At 51.9% G+C, this 18,005-nt stretch overlaps 6 protein-coding genes across 6 annotated transcripts; 4 read left to right on the forward strand and 2 right to left on the reverse strand.

Annotated features, from left to right (window-relative positions):
- Nucleotides 1-297: 297 nt before the first annotated feature.
- Nucleotides 298-1,422, forward strand: ASPBRDRAFT_57941 (uncharacterized protein; the record flags this gene model as incomplete). Its single annotated transcript, XM_067627821.1, has 2 exons — nt 298-902; nt 1,035-1,422. The coding sequence occupies 2 exons, from the start codon at nt 298-300 to the stop codon at nt 1,420-1,422; spliced, it is 993 nt and encodes a 330-aa protein (XP_067475835.1).
- A 1,241-nt stretch (nt 1,423-2,663) lies between these two features.
- Nucleotides 2,664-3,700, forward strand: ASPBRDRAFT_57942 (uncharacterized protein; the record flags this gene model as incomplete). The annotated part of the gene is made up of 3 exons (XM_067627822.1): nt 2,664-3,040; nt 3,106-3,352; nt 3,416-3,700. The coding sequence occupies 3 exons, from the start codon at nt 2,664-2,666 to the stop codon at nt 3,698-3,700; spliced, it is 909 nt and encodes a 302-aa protein (XP_067475836.1).
- A 397-nt stretch (nt 3,701-4,097) lies between these two features.
- ASPBRDRAFT_57943 (uncharacterized protein) lies at nt 4,098-11,093 on the reverse strand (the record flags this gene model as incomplete). Its single annotated transcript, XM_067627823.1, has 7 exons — nt 4,098-4,751; nt 4,855-5,204; nt 5,261-5,474; nt 5,530-5,787; nt 8,264-8,267; nt 10,217-10,298; nt 10,364-11,093. The coding sequence occupies 7 exons, from the start codon at nt 11,091-11,093 to the stop codon at nt 4,098-4,100; spliced, it is 2,292 nt and encodes a 763-aa protein (XP_067475837.1).
- A 254-nt stretch (nt 11,094-11,347) lies between these two features.
- ASPBRDRAFT_658998 (uncharacterized protein) lies at nt 11,348-14,757 on the forward strand (the record flags this gene model as incomplete). The annotated part of the gene is made up of 3 exons (XM_067628614.1): nt 11,348-12,257; nt 12,322-14,171; nt 14,239-14,757. The coding sequence occupies 3 exons, from the start codon at nt 11,348-11,350 to the stop codon at nt 14,638-14,640; spliced, it is 3,162 nt and encodes a 1,053-aa protein (XP_067475838.1). The 3' UTR covers nt 14,641-14,757.
- Nucleotides 14,758-14,891: 134 nt separating this feature from the next.
- ASPBRDRAFT_57946 (uncharacterized protein) lies at nt 14,892-16,343 on the reverse strand (the record flags this gene model as incomplete). The annotated part of the gene is made up of 5 exons (XM_067627824.1): nt 14,892-15,205; nt 15,284-15,747; nt 15,800-15,923; nt 15,973-16,105; nt 16,164-16,343. The coding sequence occupies 5 exons, from the start codon at nt 16,341-16,343 to the stop codon at nt 14,892-14,894; spliced, it is 1,215 nt and encodes a 404-aa protein (XP_067475839.1).
- Nucleotides 16,344-16,750: 407 nt separating this feature from the next.
- On the forward strand, nt 16,751-17,969 carry ASPBRDRAFT_46794 (aldo/keto reductase family protein). The gene is made up of 2 exons (XM_067625711.1): nt 16,751-17,542; nt 17,612-17,969. Exons 1-2 carry the CDS (start codon nt 16,838-16,840, stop codon nt 17,900-17,902), a joined length of 996 nt encoding a protein of 331 aa, XP_067475840.1. The 5' UTR covers nt 16,751-16,837; the 3' UTR covers nt 17,903-17,969.
- The last annotated feature ends 36 nt before the right edge of the window (nt 17,970-18,005 follow it).

Genomic DNA, 18,005 nt, shown 5'->3' on the forward strand with positions numbered 1-18,005 from the left:
AAGAGCTGTACAAAGTCTTGATTTCCCTTAGATTAGGGCTAGCCAGATTTTACGAAGCGCATCAACCGGATATACCCCATTTCATAGATAAAGTAAAAAAAGCAATGTTGGGCTTGCTCCAACTTTACACGACCAAGATAATGAAAAAGAAAGTTAAATAGCGTATCCGTCCCACAAAGGTACTGGTTTGAACGTTACTCTGATAATCAAGTGTCGCTTCCCTATCATCTGAAAATAGCAGAGGAGATCTGCCTCTTGTGACTTGCTGCTATTTGAGAACTGTCAACTACCGCCAACATGAATACATTCGATAGGCTCCCATACGAGATCGTCTCTCTCATCATCACATACGCAGCGGACTGGGTTGCCCTCGAAAGCCTCATGAAAGTCTCCCAGCGGGTGGGTTGGCTCTTTGACGGTGGCCCCGCCTTGGAAGCAGATCGAGAAGCCATTCGTCTGGTCGAATGCATTCTTGAAGATAACCCTATGATGAACCACAGGCTGCATCACAAATTCCGCATTTGCATGCATCTGCGTCAACCTTCATATGACAAGAACTTCAAAAAGTTCAAGAAATGGGACTATAAAAGGACGTCCTTGAATTCAACTTCGTCAATCTCCCGAGGTTCTTTGCGGGACACCGTGATCGTCGCGGCCAACATTCAGCGGCTCGCGTGCGCTTGTTTAACGACTTACTTGAACCGGACCCGAGAGTTGCAGCCACGGTTCTTGGAGAAATTCGGAGCTGTGATACGTGACGCAGGCCCTCCTTCGTGGGTTGAGGAGTATCGAGTCTATGAATCGCTATGGCATTACCAGTTAGCCTGTGACCTAGTTGATGCTACCTCCAAATTGGAATGGTCTACAAAAGACATCAATCGCTTGCGGCAGTGGCCGTCGGAGTCGGTGTCGAGGATCCTGTATGAAAATGGATACATACTTGACTCTGTAGTTGAATGTCTGGAAGACATGTGCCACGTTCCTTCACTCGATATACCGACGTCACTATCTCTTCTGGAATGGAAAACATACAGGTCTTACTTTCTTGATCGCCTCCCGCAAGCATCTCAATTGCGCTGCGAATATGCAGTCTGGGCTCCTCCCGTTCCTCCTGTCATTGCTGAAGATGATCGTGGCCCAATCAATCCTTGGGGCCGGGACCCGAGAAGCTATCGGACAACGAATGTACCTACCACCTGCGCAGCTCGTAAATATGGCCTGTCACTATGGGACCGCTGGCGGTTATATTGCCTTGGGCTTCAGGACGCAGAAGATCCTCTTAGACCTGAAAGTGAGATCATCACTGCTCCTGACGGATCAAGTGTCACGAGGGGGTACTTGGTTGGTTACGAGACACATTGTTTACTTGTGGGGGAAGTGGGAGCGAGTTTATCAGACATGGAAAATATTAATTGTCGATGAAGAGGAAGGTTATATTGACAATGTTTTTCCCGCGTCAGACATATCATGATTTACAGGGTATCTCAACGGCTACCGAGGACATACGGTTATCATCTGTAGTGAGGCATATATTAGTGGCTGACTATTTAGTAGCTGTAGCTAAACCTATACATTTGTTGGAGAGGTTGAACCTTGTCTCCTGAAATCTACGATTGTCTGAGAGACACTGGAACTATACTGCTCAAACTGTCATCCATTCATACTCCACTCTCTTCTACCACCAATAAGTAATCAATAGCTCAAATTACCCATAAAGAAACTCCTGAAATTGCATCTAGATGCATGAAGTAGGTACGTCTCTGAACAGACCCTTCGCCAACCTGACCCGCAGTAGCGCGAGGCTGGCAAGCCAAGCCCCAACTGTAGACACAAATGATCAGAACCCTACAGAAACTATGCAATGTGCAGCTAGCATAGGCACCTGTAATCATGCTTAACATCTCCCAGATAATGACCCAATGTAGTCAGCTTCGGGGTCATTGAATGCCCACCACCCTCATGATTGTGCGTCCAGCCTAGAAGATACTGCATCAGCTATTAGAATGGAGACATCCTAAAGATACCATATACGTTCTACATTAGTGTGTAACATATCTTGGCTTTCCTTCTACTCCATGATATTATGACAGGCATGTTCCCACCCAGTTGTATACAGCTATATTGTGAATATCATATTGAAATTATATGGGAGCAATCAGAGCCCGGTATATGTTGCAACTAGTAATTACTCCGAACAGGACGATCCCGGATCTAGAGCTGTACACTGCATATATCATTCTTGATCAGAAGAATATCGCGACATGTATCCCAAAATCTTACAAACAGTCCGGGTGTTGACGATATAGGGATATGGCACAGAGCAAACCTCTATATCATAGATGCCAAAGGCTCTTTCTTTCTAGTTCAGACTGGCTACTCCCACCTGGAGAGGAGGTTGTCCCCGCTCAAGGCCAGGCCCTATTCTAATCAATCAAACTTCCTATACGGTTCCCTCTCGTCTACCGAAAATCATATATAATCTCACTCTCTATCGGCACCGCAGGAAGTTCTGCCAGTGGGACTTGTAACAACCTCTTTTCTATACAAAAGCCACCTCATATCCTTCATTGAGAGAAAGCTCTTATAGAACACCTTCAAACCAGCTCCAAAAGTCCCTGAATACTTCACAAAACTGCTACACCTATCAACAATCATCAACAATCATGGCTGACCCTACCGCCCAGCCCATGTCCCAGAAAGACCTGATCAAGTGCCTGGAGAAGAAACAAGCCATCCTGGAACGTCTCAATGCCATGACAAAGAGAGTGACCAATCTACCATTCTCTAGCTTGAGTGAAGATTTCCGAGGGAGGATCGGCATCGAAATTACCTACCTTGACCTTCGAGACCACCTCAGCACCAGCGACAAGGTCTACTTCAAGCCATATCCCGCACACGATTTCCCGACTATTCCATGGAACGAGGTAAAGCTATATGACTTTGACCCGGGCCGACGAGCACAGACATTCCGTGTTCAGAACAATCTGAACAACGTTCTTGCTTCTTTTACCCCGCCTTGGCCCATTTGGATTGAGCATAAGTAAGTACTGAGACACATGTTCGAACTTATTATCTTGAATAAGGCGCTAATGTGCCCTGCTTTAGGTTCTACAGCGAAGATGGTAACAGTCGTACAGAGGTTGGAGAGTGCCTCGAAGCTCTATACCATTGGTATACCGTCAATGAGGCCGAGACACACCCTGAAACCACCACGCCACACTGCACGGTCCGGATCATGCAGTTCACCGACCCGGAGGAAGACCTACTTATGCGCAGTGAGGTGATTTGTGCGTTGAAGTACATGATGTGCAGATTGAAGTTTGTTCGCTATGAAGATCAGACTATATTCCCGGTAAGTTGCTCCAGTGGCATTAGCTTCTATTGCATCAGTCATTTAATGTATAGTTTTTCGCAGATGCTCATCACTTCAATATTCCCATCGAAAGTCCGTATCTTGCAGGTATATTTCGATGGAGAATCTCTCCGTTTCGCTAAGAGCCAGCTATACGACCTGACGGAAAACGACTATGAGAAGTACGCGCTTCTTGCTCGCTGGATGTTTCCTGTTCCGGATGGAGATGTCAATACCGTCCATATTAGAGGAAGGAAGCTTAGTGTAGATGTGCAACAGCAGGTGGATGTGTGGAAGCAGAGGCAGGATGTGATGAATATGGATGATTGGCCTGAGCGTGATGCATAGCTCTCTCTATAGATAGAAAACGTTTTGCTTGCTTACTTAGCTTCTGCTATTGATGAACTTTTTCTTGGTTGTTAGAGCTTATTGCATTGGTCATACTCAATCCAACGTATAAATTTGTTTCCGTCGGACCTTGGAAGGTGACATGTCTACATCTTGCTGGGATATACCTTGCATTTCAAGATATTACCCTTTCAATGTCAATGTGACTGATAGCTCGATGGTACATCGTCTCATCACTAAACGTCTGGGTATGATTATGACGAGACATCTACAGTAAACCTCTATACCCAATGGAAAATATAACTAGTCTCTCCAAGAAATGCGCCCGATGTCCTCTATTCCAACATATCTACTGGTTCACAATACCGAAACGAAACAGAACCCATTCTAGTCTACCTCAATTCCATCCATCCAAAGTCTCCGGCACAGCATGATACCCACTAAACTGGCCCATGGGATCATACGTCCTCTTCAGCCTCGTAAGCCGCTCATGCCTCCACTGTTCATATCCATACAAGGCCGAAAGCGGCTCATCGCCATGCGCATAATTCTGGTACTGGACCATGCGATCGTAACCCGCCACCTCCGGAGACGAGAGCGTATCGCGCCAGCCACGCGCCCAATCATCAGCGATACTTGCAACACTATTATCTATGTAGGCCATTTCGATCGCGATCAGGGTATTCAAGCGACCACGATGCGGAAACGCCGAGTAGTTCTGGGGAAGGGCGTCAATTCCTTGCTGACCGAAGATTTCCAGAAGAACGGTGCTGTTGACTAGAGCCGGATGGGCAGCAATGAATGATCCGTACGAGTCGAAGAGTTGGTGGAAGACGGTCTTGTTGACGGATTCGGTGACGGAGTCGTGCATGTTGTGGCTTAGACCCTTTGTGCATTTGGCGGCAACGGCGCCTCCGGCGGATTTGTAGGCGAGGTCGACCCATGGGATCATGGATTCTTGCAGTGTAGTGCTGAAGTTGGAGAATTTGGCGGTGAATTTCTTGCCTTCGCTTTCTGAGCCGGCGTAAACGAGGTTGATGGCTACTGAGGGCTACAGGTTGTGAGAATTATGTCTTGGCTGAAATCAAGGGATAAGGGGGACAGGAACGGGTTTGTACCTCGAGAGTAGTAGCATTAGTTGAATAGAGAATCACCAGCGCCAGAGATGGATCAAGTGGGTAAAGGGAATTGATGGCGTCAATGACAGAGTCGAGATGCTCGCCAGTAAAGGTCATATCCGCATTGTACTGTATGCCCCCATTGGATTGGTTGAAGGTCTGGTAGGTCGTCTCGAAGACAATGCCGAAGTTCTGCCCGGCACCACGAATGCCCCAAAAGAGGTCAGGGTTAACCTCCTCCGAGGCCTCGACGATGGTGCCATTATACAGAACCATGCGGACAGCGCGCACGGCGTCACTGGTCAGGCCGTGCTTGCCTTGCAGACGTCCGACGCCGCCACCGAGCATGGCACCCGTGGCTCCTACACAGGGACATGATCCGATGGCTTGGAAGTACCGGTTAGCAGCAGCCATTGTTGTTCAAGAGGAACAGCGGACTCACTGATCTCTCGCCCGGCATTGGCTACCGGGACTGTCATGTCTTGGAACGTGGCACCGCTTCCCACTTTCACAGTCAGATCTGGCTGCATCGTTGAATAATTGAAATTTTGCATATTGATCATGGTGGCATTCTGAATAATCTGAAGCGTGGCCGAGTATCCATGGCCACCGCTCTTGGCCAGCCAGGTCTTGTTGGTGCTCGACAGATATTGGAGCTGAATCAATCATTAGATGTTGCTTTTGAATCAAGGAAAATTGGATTTCACAAACACCAATGGACAGTTCTTCCGGCGATGTGGGAATAAACACCGAATCAAATGTCGGGGAAGGGTAAGTAGACCAGCGCTCAGTCTCCTCGATGAATTCCGGCCAGGAAGGGTCATGCACGGATGCAGCCACCTGCGAGGGCCATCCAGAAGCCGCGGATCTTCTCGCAGGAGCTGCAGCACTTGACGCGGCTGAGATGACCAAGGTCAGGGCTAGCAGGTATTGTGTGAATTGAATGCCCCCCATGGTGCAAGAAAATACCTTTATGGAAAGGCAAAGAGTGATGGAGAGCTCGAGAATGATTCGTATGGTTGGAGTGAGATTAACGGGCACCGGGGGTTACTCTACTCAATATATGTTAGTCTGTTGCTTATTATTTCTGACGCGTAATTATTCCATTTCATCTCATCTCAGCCGTATACACTGGACTTTCTCCAAGTGAGGGCGCGAACCCTGATCGGCAGGTACCAAATGCTTACATCTCTTTCTCCAGTCAGCTGCGGGACCCGAGTACGCTTATTGTCGACCACGCGAGGCTGGAGACCCGACTTGGCTTGAGACAGGCAAGGATGGATCTGCTATTATCGTGGCCTTGTAATTCTTCTTACTGTTGCTACATTGACGATTTCCTGTAGAAATCAGGCCGGTGTGACTCGTACGTTAGAAGAGCAAGGGTCTTACATTGTCGCCAGATATCTCCGAATATATGTATGGTGCATACAGCCACGTCTACTATCACATTATCTACACTGGGTTCCTGCTCAATAACAATGACCAATCTATTGCGGAGAATTCCACTCTCTACCCAGTACATAACTCACCACCTTCCCGAGTTTACCAACGCAATCCGATGAAGGCGAAATCAGACCCTGACTCCGCCAAGCCACAGTGCGATCAGGTCGCAGCAACACAGCGCCCTTCTCGCCCACCCCACGCTTTTGACTCCACGCGAAAAAGACATCCTCATAATCCTGGCGCCAGCCAATGCTGTATACAGCAATCGGGACTTGCAGGGCAGCCTCAACTGCCGCGGCGGCTTCCTGCCAAGCGGACTTGCCCCCAAGCCCCGTGAAGAGAGTAAATCTGCCGTGTCCAGCTAGATCATGCGTTGAGATCATCGGCTCGCCAGGCCCAAAGGTCTGAGGCGCACGTAGCCATGCATGGGGGAGACGCGAACCAGGAAAGGTACTTTCGTAGTAATGGAGTTCTGCGTCCACACCGGTGAAGACGGGGGCAGGGCCGGTCTCGTCAGCGGTATAAACAGCGTGGGACTCATACAGCTGGTTCATTTCACAGCCCAGACCGTGTCTCTCCTGGTCGAGATCGGTGATAATTTGCTGGAAGGTAGTCCGGAGCATGGCTCCCTGGTCGCTGTCTTCGCTGAATCGATCCAGAATCTGCTTCTTCTTGGTTACGTCTGGTTCAGACACGCCTAGCATACCGAACAGCTTCGCGTGCATGCGACCAGTATCATTGGCGCGTTTGACAATGCGCTGCCCGATGGGCTGTCGTTCGCGGTTGAATGACGCCAGCAAAGACGGGGCCGCTTTTCCTCGCAGCACGTAGGCTATCTTCCAGGCGAGGTTGTAGGCGTCCTGGATGCAAGTGTTGGATCCCAGCCCGTTGAAGGGTGGGTGTCGATGCACGGCATCGCCCAAGCAGAACACGTTATCATCGTTGCTGTATCGCTCCGCATAACACTCATTCACCTTCCATCGGGAAATGCGCTGCAGCTTGACTTGCACAGAGGGATCGCCGATCAAGTCGCGGACATGTGCCACTATTTCTGCCTCGCTGGCCGTTACTTCGTTCACTCCTGGTTTTGCTAGTAGCACGAATACCCATTTGGTGAACGGCTCCACGAATCGTGCGATGCCGAATGCACAGAAGTCGGGTTGAGGCTTGTCGGATCGCAGTAGAACGTGGATCAGACCGGGGGAGTGCACCAAAAGATGAGTCTACTGGCATTAGACATCTACCTTGAAAATCCACAGACAGAGAGAGGGGGGGGATTAACCTACCAGATCCGCCTCGCATAGCACATTCAATGCCAGCCCACCCCCTGGCGTGTCATTGAAGGGAAGTTGCAACTTCCGCGCCACGGTGCTATGTGCGCCGTCCGCACCACAGAGATATCGTGACACCACCGTGATGTGCTCTCCTGTAGCCAAGTCCTCGATGATGGAGTGAATGTTTCCAGACTCTTCATCTCGCGTGAAGTCCACCAACTTGGTATCCCATCGTAGCCTGAATCCGCCCTGGGTAGCGACGCGCAGTAAAATCGGCTCGAGGATTGACTGGGGAAGGTCGGCCTGTTCGCAGGGGCTAGCTTCTTTGAATTCACCCTAGATTACTGTCAACAGAAACTGCAATGATGAAGGTTTTATCAAGCGTATGGCATACATATCGCTTCGGATCAGTTCCGCAATTGCAAGCGCGCGAATATTCTTCCCCGGCCATGGATTCGGCAATGCGATAGTACATCAAGAGTTCCTTGGGAGTCGCATTTTTGCGACACTCTTGTTCGATTCCTAGGTCTCGGAGACATTCTAAGAAGATAGGGTTAGTGAGTAAAGACGGAGTCGTGCTATAGCGATACATACCGAAAGTGGCATTGTTTGTATAATGAGCCCGGGGTGTCCTGACGGTGGACGATGCTTGGCTGATAATGAGGCCCTTGACGCCTACGAAGACTGTCAGCTCTACTGATTTACATTATACCGTTCATGATCCTCACCGTTCTGCACGAGAAAGCAGGCGAGACTGGCTCCAGCGGGACCTGTCCCGACCACCAGCACGTCCGTCTCGATGCGAGCCATGGCAATGACTGACTATTCCCTGAGTTGTAATCACCGTCGCCAGATTACTGGTGCTCAGTATAAGCCATAAAGCATTCAGCGTTCCCAGATAGTGTGAGCGGACCTTCTACATGGCGCCCTGCCTACTGTCATGCAGCTCTGCAATGTTACTCGGGTCCCGAATGGACACTCGGGTCTGCAGCAGTGGGATAGTTAGGTTACTAGTATGCCTTGTCAATGAACGATAATGCCCGTTCGCGACATCTCATTCAGCTCCATCTTAGTTGTTCTAGTTCACTCACAACTATGTCTGCTTCCGTCGCACACCTGTCAGCTCTCGCCCAGAAGATCCAAGACAAGACCAAGGTAGTGACCGACTACCTGACATCCCATGGTTTGCACGCCCCATCGTGGGATGTCGACGGCCTGCAGGAATTCCCCATTCCCGAATCCGCCGGCGAGGCCTTTGAGGCGCGTGTGGAGCTGCTGCAGGCGACCAAGGAGCTGTACGATCTGACCTTGGGGCCCAAACAGGGTCTTCAATGGCTATCATGGGATGTATGATCTACTACCTCCAGATTCCTTTTACAATAAATCTTCAAGGGCCTGTAACTGATCCCGATCTTCACACAGTTCATGAACAACCTCTCCCTCCAAGCCGTATGGGAGTTACGCGTGGCCTCATTCGTCCCCGTGAACGGAGACATCTCGTTTGACAACCTCACCCAAAAAGTCCGCGAAGCCAACGGCTTCCACATTGGCGTGATGAACCTCCGCCGTCTCATCCGCCACGCCATGCTAAACCATCTATTCCACGAGCCGCGAAAGGGGTACGTCGCCCACACCAGCACCTCTCTTCTGTTACGGGACAACGAGCCCATGGCCAACTGGGTCGGCTACATGTGTCGCGACCTCTGGTACCCAGCCACACAGGTCCTCGACGCGATGAAGAAGTGGCCGGGCAGCGAAGAGTCCACCGAAACGGCAGTGAACCTCGCCTTCGACCAATCTCTCGGCTGGTACGACTTCCTCCAGGCGAACCCGGAGAAGGCCCACAGGTATAACATGGCGATGAAGGCGCACGGAGACGGCGAGGGCTTCTCCATCGACCAGACCGTCACCGGGTACCCATGGGACAGTCGCCTGGGGCCATCAGCCACGGTAGTCGACATGGGCGGAAACCAAGGGTTTGTGTCGTTCGCGCTGGCTGACGCGTTTCCTCAGATGCGGTTCATCGTCCAGGATCTTCCGGGGATGCGCACGCCCGAGGCGATGGGCCCCCTGCCGGCGCATCTCGAGGGCCGGGTGACTCGCACCGTGCATGACTTCTTCGAGCCGCAGACGGAGGTGGCTGATGCGTATCTGCTGCGGTGGATCATTCATGGGTTTGCGGATAAGTATTGTGTCAAGTTGCTGAGGGCTCTGGTTCCGGCGCTGCGTCCTGGTGCCCGTGTCATTATTAATGATGGAACTCTGCCGGAACCGGGGACGGCGAATTACATCCAGGAGCGTGATATACGCACCATGGACTGCTTTAATCAGGTTACGGTGAACTCGCGTGAACGTGAAGTTGATGACTGGGCGCAGCTTTTTGCGGAGGCTGATTCGCGCTTTCGGTTCTGTGGCGCGTGGAAGCCTCCCCATAGTGCGATGTGGTTTATTGAGGCCGAGTGGGTGGAATGAGGTTGATGTAGATTTCGACTTATATAGCTGTATGGCATTACCAGGATGTCACAAATTCATTCAAACACTTTGCTGTGCAATTGATGGATTGAAGTGTAGACTAGACTAGACTACACTACACTGCTAGCTTCAGCTTCAGCAGATCCCTCTCGACAATCTCATCCTTCCGTGCCATCAACTCCGTCATGTCCCAAGCGCAGCTAATATACCGACCAGCCAGCCATTCTCTACGCTCACTCGTGAGCCAGACAATCGTATCACCAGCTAGCTCAGGGGTATCGACACACACAGCTACAAGACCCGTCCGTCAATTTCAGTCCCACAAATTACACAAGCAGATAGGAAAAAGAACTCACCTTTCACCACAGAAGCAGGCATCCGAGAAGCCAAGTCCGTCGCAACCGACGCCGGATGCACCGAGTAGCTCAGGAGACCCTGATCGAAGTAATCGACCATGAGGTACTCCGTCAACCGCATCACGGCCAGTTTAGACACCTGATAGGCACTAGCACCTGGCGTGAGGGCCAACGCGCCAACAGAGGAGACATTGACGATAGTCCGGTCGCCATCATTCTCCTGCTGAAGTAGAAGGGGAAGGAGGGCCTTAGTGATACGATAGAGTCCCAGCACGTTGACTTCCCACGTGCGCCACCAGCCGGATTCATCACTATCAGCGAGTGGTACAAACGGATCCAGGTACGCCGCGTTATTGATGACGGTGTCTAGACGGCCCCATTGCTTTTGGATCACTGAAGCAGCATTCTGCACACTGTAGCGGTCACAGAGGTCGACCTGTAGTGGAAGGACCTGGGGCTGAGGATGGCCGGTTTGCTGCGCCAGGGCAATAACCTCGTCGCATACCGTGTCGGCCTCGGATTGGTTGCGCGCTGTGACTGCGATGCCGGATGCTCCTGCTTGAGCGTAGGAATGAGCTACTGATCGGCCCATTCCTTTGCCCGCGCCGGTTATCAGCACGAATTTGCCCCGGCAGTCGCGCTTCTTGGGATCGATGGCCGGATAGGTGTCATGTCTTCGGGTGGGTGTGAAGGTGAGGCCTGCGTCTGGGCGGGAGGAGGGATACGGCATGGTTGAGATGGTTGGATATGGTCTCAGCTGTACACAATGATTGAGTTGGGTGATGGAAGTTGTGCTTGATGTCGTGTGTCAAGTGAATGGGGCATTGCGAGGACCCGAGTTGATTGCTTATAAGAGTCACTCGGGTCCTTGAAAGAGGAACCACCGTGATATGGTCGAATATCATTTTGGTGGTAGTAAATCTAGCTTCAAGTAGAAAGAATTGTACAGCGATGGGAAAAGGAGAGGTAAGCTTTAACATCAAAATGACTCCTTTTGTGCGGCCAACGGTGAATTTACAGCCTACAGCGGAGGAGTCGACACGCACACTTCCCGAGCTGGTTGACTTCCATCACGCCAACAATCCAGACCATATCTTTTGCCTTCAGGCCCATTGTGATGATGGGGACCATAATCATCGATTTACGGAAATTCGACACGGCCAGCTGAAACCCACAATCAATCAATGTCAAAAGTGGTTGAATGCCACCATTCCCGAGGTATCAACCCCAACTCACCAGGCTGATGGCACAGTCGCGAAATGTGCACCGGTCGCTCTGTTCATGGAGAATGACGTTGGACTTGCCATTTATGCGCTATCACTCATGGGCATGGGAGTGCCGGTCATTCTTCTGTCCACCCGTCTGAGCGCCCTGGCTGTTGGCCATCTGCTGCAGGCTACCGGCGCTGGATGCGTGGTGGCGTCTGCACGACAGCGACTAGTCATCTCGGAGGCCCTAAAAACAGACCAGGACAGGAGTATCCCAGTGTATGATCCGGAGTCATATGAGCTGTTTCTCTCCACCGGCGCAGACTCGCATCTGCAAGAGAATGAGAGCATCACACATGTCAATCACTTTGTCTCGGAGACGGACAGGAACGTGCTGATACTGCATTCTTCGGGAACAACAGGGCTTCCAAAACCCATTTACTGTTCGCATCGCCATCTGCTAGGATTTGCCCGTTGTCATGAGTTTGATACCCCCGAGGTAGCTCTGGGCGTTCTCATTTCCACGTCGCCTTTCTTTCATGTAAGTACACACATTACAACCTTCCCTGTTGAAAGCCGTTGCTCACCCTGCGTAGGGCTTCGGATTGGTACCAATGTGTCTGAGCCTCGGGGTGGGAAAGCCCTTTTGCATTCCGCCATCATCCATCATCCCCACAGGGGATTCGGTGACGAAGCTGATCGAAGACACCGGAGCAAAGGCTCTACTGACCGTTCCCTCCATCCTGGAAGAGATCGCCCTCTTACCCGACGATCGGGGCATCCGCGCCCTGCAACGTCTTGACTTTGTCGCGTTTGGGGGCGGGCTCCCCAAGGAGGCCATTGGGCAACGGATGACGGCAGCTGGAGTGAGGTTAATTAACCATTACGGGGCGACCGAGACAGGACCCTTGACGCCTTTTTACCAGCCTCCCCCTGGCCATGACTGGCACTTCTTTGCCTTGCGGACTGATACCATGGATGTGCTCCAGGTGAGGCTCGATCCAGTCGACGAGACGGAGCAGCAAGCGCGGGCCTTCAAAATGTCCATGCAGCCTTTTGGATGGCAGGAACGCTTTGAGCTCCAGGACTTGCTGATCGGCAATCCAGATGGATCAGCAAATAGCTTCACGGCAGCCGGACGCACCGATGATCTGATCTGTCTCGCCACCGGAGAAAAGGTACGTCCTACTATCCTGGAGGACCTTCTCCAGCAGACGACGGGAGTCAAGGCCGCCACAGCATTCGGGAATGGCCAGTTCGAACTGGGCGTGATCATTGAGACGATGGCTCCTCTGCCGCTCGGGGAGCACGATGCTTTTAAGCAGGAGATCTGGCCCATGGTGGAAGAAGCTGGTCGCCGCATGGATTCTCATGGGCAGATCTCTTCGCCAACCGCTATTCTGATCGTCGCCCCAGGGACGCTTCCCAGATCCGACAAGGGGACAGTCGTTCGGAAGGAGGTGTATCGGCTGTTTGCAAATGACATTCAAGACGTCTATCGACAACTCGAGGTCAACGTGACTGCTCCTGCACTTGACGTGGCCAATCCAGCGTCTACCATACGCTCACTCGTCCTTGCGAACATCAACCTCCCCACGGCAGGTCCGACATGGTCCGATGACGAGGATCTCTTCGAGTTGGGCATGGATAGCCTTCAGGCGGTCAAGCTACGCAGGATGCTGGCTGGGTCTGTAAAGGCTGCTCGAGGAAATTCCACGGGCTTTAAACCAGAGGTCTCCCGGGACTTTGTATATCGCAACCCGTCCGTCAACAAGATGGCCAGGGCCCTAACAGGAGCGCCATCCGATCCCAACGGCGCAGCAGATCCCACCACCTTTGATCAACTCGTGGATGAGTTCTCAAGCACATCATCCGGACGCCTACAGGGACGAACCGTCCTACTCACCGGCTCAACCGGGAGTCTGGGTTCATATCTGATCAGCAAGCTGCTAGAATCCCCGTCCGTTGATTCCATCATTTGTCTGAACCGCCCATCTACAGAAGACGGACAGACCAGACAAAAGCGCCTGATGACCCCCCGAGGGATCAACATCCCAGAAAACAGCTGGTCACGGGTGAAGTTCATGCAAACCAATATCAGCTTGCCCCATTTAGGCCTCGACGAGAGCCAATACTCACAATTGACCGCCGTCACAACGGACATCATTCACGCCGCATGGCCCATGAGCTTCAACAGAACTCTCCCCTCATTCACATCGGCCTTCAAGACTCTGCAGACTCTCATCGAACTATCCATCCATACACACAGATCGCGTCCCTGGCTCACGCCGCGCTTCCTCTTCATATCATCCATATCCACCGTAGGCCACTACCCGACCGTGTACTCCGAGCACATCGTGCCCGAAACGCCCACTGCAGACCGACGCTGCGCCCTCTCACTCGGATACGCGCAGGCCAAGCTAGTCTGCGAGAAGATCATCGAGCGCGCGAGGTGTAACCACCCGGAGGTCGAGATGGGATTCGTGCGCGTGGGCCAGATTGCCGGTGCCCAAGGCAGCGGGTACTGGAACCCGGAGGAACATTTTGTTGCGGTGGTGCGCTCTTCACAGAGGGTGCGAGTATTGCCGGATCTACGTGGGGTGAGTATATCCCAGATAAGTAATCAGAATGTCTCTAGACTAATTAATATACCTTGATTCAAAATAGACGTTATCATGGCTCCCCGTTGACACCACCGCTGCTGTCCTTCTAGACATTCTGTTCCACCCTGCGCCTCTCCGGCTGGTCTACCATCTAGAGAATCCAATCCGACAAAGCTGGCAGGATGTTCTGGATGTTCTGGCAGTGGAGCTGGGAATTCCTAGGTCGAGTACCCGCCCTTTGAAGGAGTGGATTGAGCTGATTGAGGGTTCGGGGGATAATGGGAATCCGGCTAAGGATTTGGTGGATTTCTTACGCTGTGAGTTCGAGAGGATGTCGTGTGGTGGTGTTGTGCTTGGGACTGAGGGTACTCGAGAGGTGTCGCCAACGCTGAGAAGGGTGGGAGCTGTGAGTGATGGGACTATTCGGGGGTATGTTCGTTATTGGAAGGAGTGTGGAGTTATATAGTGTTGTTGTCGAGGACATGGTTATTAGAGGTATGTAAATTGAGATGGTGTTGGATGTATTCCACGAAGAACACTATATATAGAATTGGCCAGACACTATGAATTCATCCGGGGGACGACAACATATTGGATACATAGAGTGGTGAAATAGTAGTAATAAGACCTTAAACTTGGCTTTTAGAATTCAGTCATAGTTTCAGTGTAAAAGATCTTATATTGTTATTCAGCACGAGCTTGATGAGAAACCCGAATCTATTTCAAAGCAAGCACCATAACACAATCCTCCAACTCCTCGCGATATCCCAAAACATCCAAGACCCGTAAGTCCACAGCCTCAAACAGAGCCCGCCATTGCGCCTCTGTCCGCTCCATGGCCGACAGAGCAACAGCCATGGTCAAATCCGCCTGAGCGGCTCGCCACGGGCTCCCGCGCTCAGACAGGACCATCTCGTCGATCAGGAGCACCGAGTCCCGACTCATCCCGGCTTTGACATTCTCGAGGACCTCCCGACACTGGTCATCGGGCCAGTCATGGAGGACATTTCGGAAGTAATAGGCACGGGCGCCTATCAGAGATCGTCAGTCATGGCTAATAAGCCTCCCGCTACAATGGGAATGGAAAGTCAAGAATGAATTCAACATACCTTTCACCGGCTGCGGCGTAAACATATCATGCGGCTGTGTCTCGATACCTTCGAACCCCGGGAGCGGATTTGCCCGCACCGCTTCAATGACATGAGGAAGATCTTGCACGATGATCCGCCCAGGGAGGGAAGGGTAGCGCTCTTTGAAAGCGATGCTCTGGTGGCCCTTGGAGCCCCCGATATCCACGAAGAGGACTGTCGATGCGGTAGCTGTAGCTCCCGAGGCGAGTTGCTGTTCGAAGTTAATCACATCTAAGAAATTGGGGTGCGTTTCACGCTGCGCAGACATCCACGCATTGAAAGTGGATTGATCCTGGGGATGGGTCTGAAGCCAGGAGAATAGGTCTTGGTCGGTTTGCTTGCCCAGATGGAATGCGGTGTGGCGAGTGTCAGTCGGGTTGATGTATGCTGTTTCTTGTAGGAATTGCGGGAAGGCCAGGAAGGGCAGAGAGAGCAAGTCTTGTCTGTTGAGTATTAGTAGTGTTCAACCGTATGTGTTGAGGTTCGCCGACGCACTGCATGCAAATCCCTGAACGGCCACCTTCTGAGGCGAGGGCTCGGGTTACATTGTTGGGAGCAAAGCCGTCGTCGGCTGGCTGGGAGATCATTCCTACTGATTGGTAGTATCTCAGGAGGCGCTCTGCGTTGTAGGTTAGTGATACATCTGGTCCAAGTTGACTGCCACTCACTCATTAACACCGGGTCCACTCCGGTCCTGGATGCGAGTTGCGCATGGTCAACTACTCTGTGATTGCCCTCTTCGCATAGAATCTCAAACAGTCGTGTATCGACGCCGACACGAGCTAACCCGACCTGCATGGGCTACAACACTCCCTCGTCAGTGAGGGTCCAGAAAGATGCAAGATGCAAGATGGCTTACAGCATATGCAATGCGATGAATCGTATCGCCGGGGACCTCCATTGAGAGGCTCAGTTTCCGACCAGCCTCTCGCAGTCTGCGACGGAGAGAATCATCATGCAGATCAGTAATGACCTGTGGAGAATTGACGATGCGCTCGATGCTCTCTACAAGGGCGGTTGCCTCTGCCAAGGTAGACATAGTTGATGAGAAACAAATTCTGCAATGGATTTGACAGACAGCACTCCTACACAAAGACAGACTGTAACATGTACACTAAGACTCGAGAAGTGTGTTGATGCTGTTCCCATTTCTGCCTCCTCCAGATAGGGCTATGATCGGCCCGTACCGTGCTGGCCCTCCCCCGGACCCGCGAAGGACCTGCCCCAAGACAGACCCTTCGTTTTAGCCTGCATCCTTCGGACTATTTGCTTTTCCAAGATGAATCCAGAGTCTTGGACTCTTGGCTCGCATACTCCCAACGGACGTGCTCTTATTTCCACCGTTTAAGTCCGAGGACTGCCGTGCGGAGTAAGCTCTCGATCTCCGAATGTCTCGAGACTATATCACAATCATCTAGGAACTCGCTTTGATCACAAAAGAAGAGTCAAAATATCTCTCTCCACTAAATCCTTACAATCATATATCTCCTACCACACAGATCCCCCACATCGCTCTATACAGACAGACGGAATATGCCACTATCCAAGCCCCTCCCCATCACCGGCTTCGGCCTCCTCGGGATGACCTGGCGCCCCAACCCAACGCCCGACGACCAAGCCTTCCGTGCCATGAAAGCGGCCATCTCACACGGCGCCACCATCTGGTCCTCGTCCTCCGTATACGGCATGCCCCCTCAACCTCCGACAGCAGGCCTGCACCTCCTACGCCGCTACTTCGACAAATACCCCGAAGACGCCAACAAAGTCACCCTCTTCATCCGAGCTTGTTCCGACGCGGCCACCTTATCCGCTACATGCACACGCGCCGGCGTCCGCGCCAGCCTCGACGAATGTCGCCAGATCCTGGGCGAGGCCAAAAAGATCGATATCTTCGGCCCCGCGCGCATGGATCGAAATGTGCCCGTGGAAGAGACGATCGGGGCATTGCGCGAGTTGAAAGAGGAAGGGTTGATCGGCGGAGTGGGACTCTCGGAAGTGGGTGCGCATACCATTCGGAAAGCCCATGCGGTGTGTCCGTTGAGTGTGGTTGAGGTGGAGTTCTCGTTGTGGAGTACGGAGATTCTTGACAATGGGGTGGCTGCGACTTGTAAGGAGCTCGATGTGCCCATTTTGACGTATGCGCCGCTCGGGTATGGGTTCCTCACGGGTCAGGTCAAGACGTTGGAGGATATTCCGAAGGGGGATATTAGGCATTTGTTTGGGAGGTTTCAGCCGGAGGTAGTCCCCCCCCTTTTTCTCTTATTGGTGTTCTTGTTGGTGGTTTATGCAAAATACTGACTACTGAAGAACTTCCCTAAAAACCTCGAATTGGTGGATAAAATCAATGCATTCGCCCAGCAGCGCGGCGTCACCCCTGCCCAACTGGCCCTGGCGTGGATCCGCGCGCATTCTAACACTGGTCCCTGTGGTACGATCATTCCTATCCCTGGTGCTACGGCGGCGTCCCGGGTGGAGGAGAACTGCACGGCGGTTTCACTGTCCGCGGAGGAGAAGGAGCAGCTGGATGCCATTTTGAAGTCGATTGAGGTCGTCGGGGACCGCCAGATCGTGGGGATGAACTCGGAGTTGTGGGGGTGAATCGTATCAATTCAGTGATTTACTACTATGCTGTAGAGTATCAATTGATCTCCATATAGCATCGAACAATCTAGTAATCATTCTAGTCATAGTATATACAGAG

This window comes from Aspergillus brasiliensis (assembly GCF_001889945.1).
Source record: "Aspergillus brasiliensis CBS 101740 unplaced genomic scaffold ASPBRscaffold_12, whole genome shotgun sequence".
NCBI lineage: Eukaryota > Fungi > Ascomycota > Eurotiomycetes > Eurotiales > Aspergillaceae > Aspergillus > Aspergillus brasiliensis.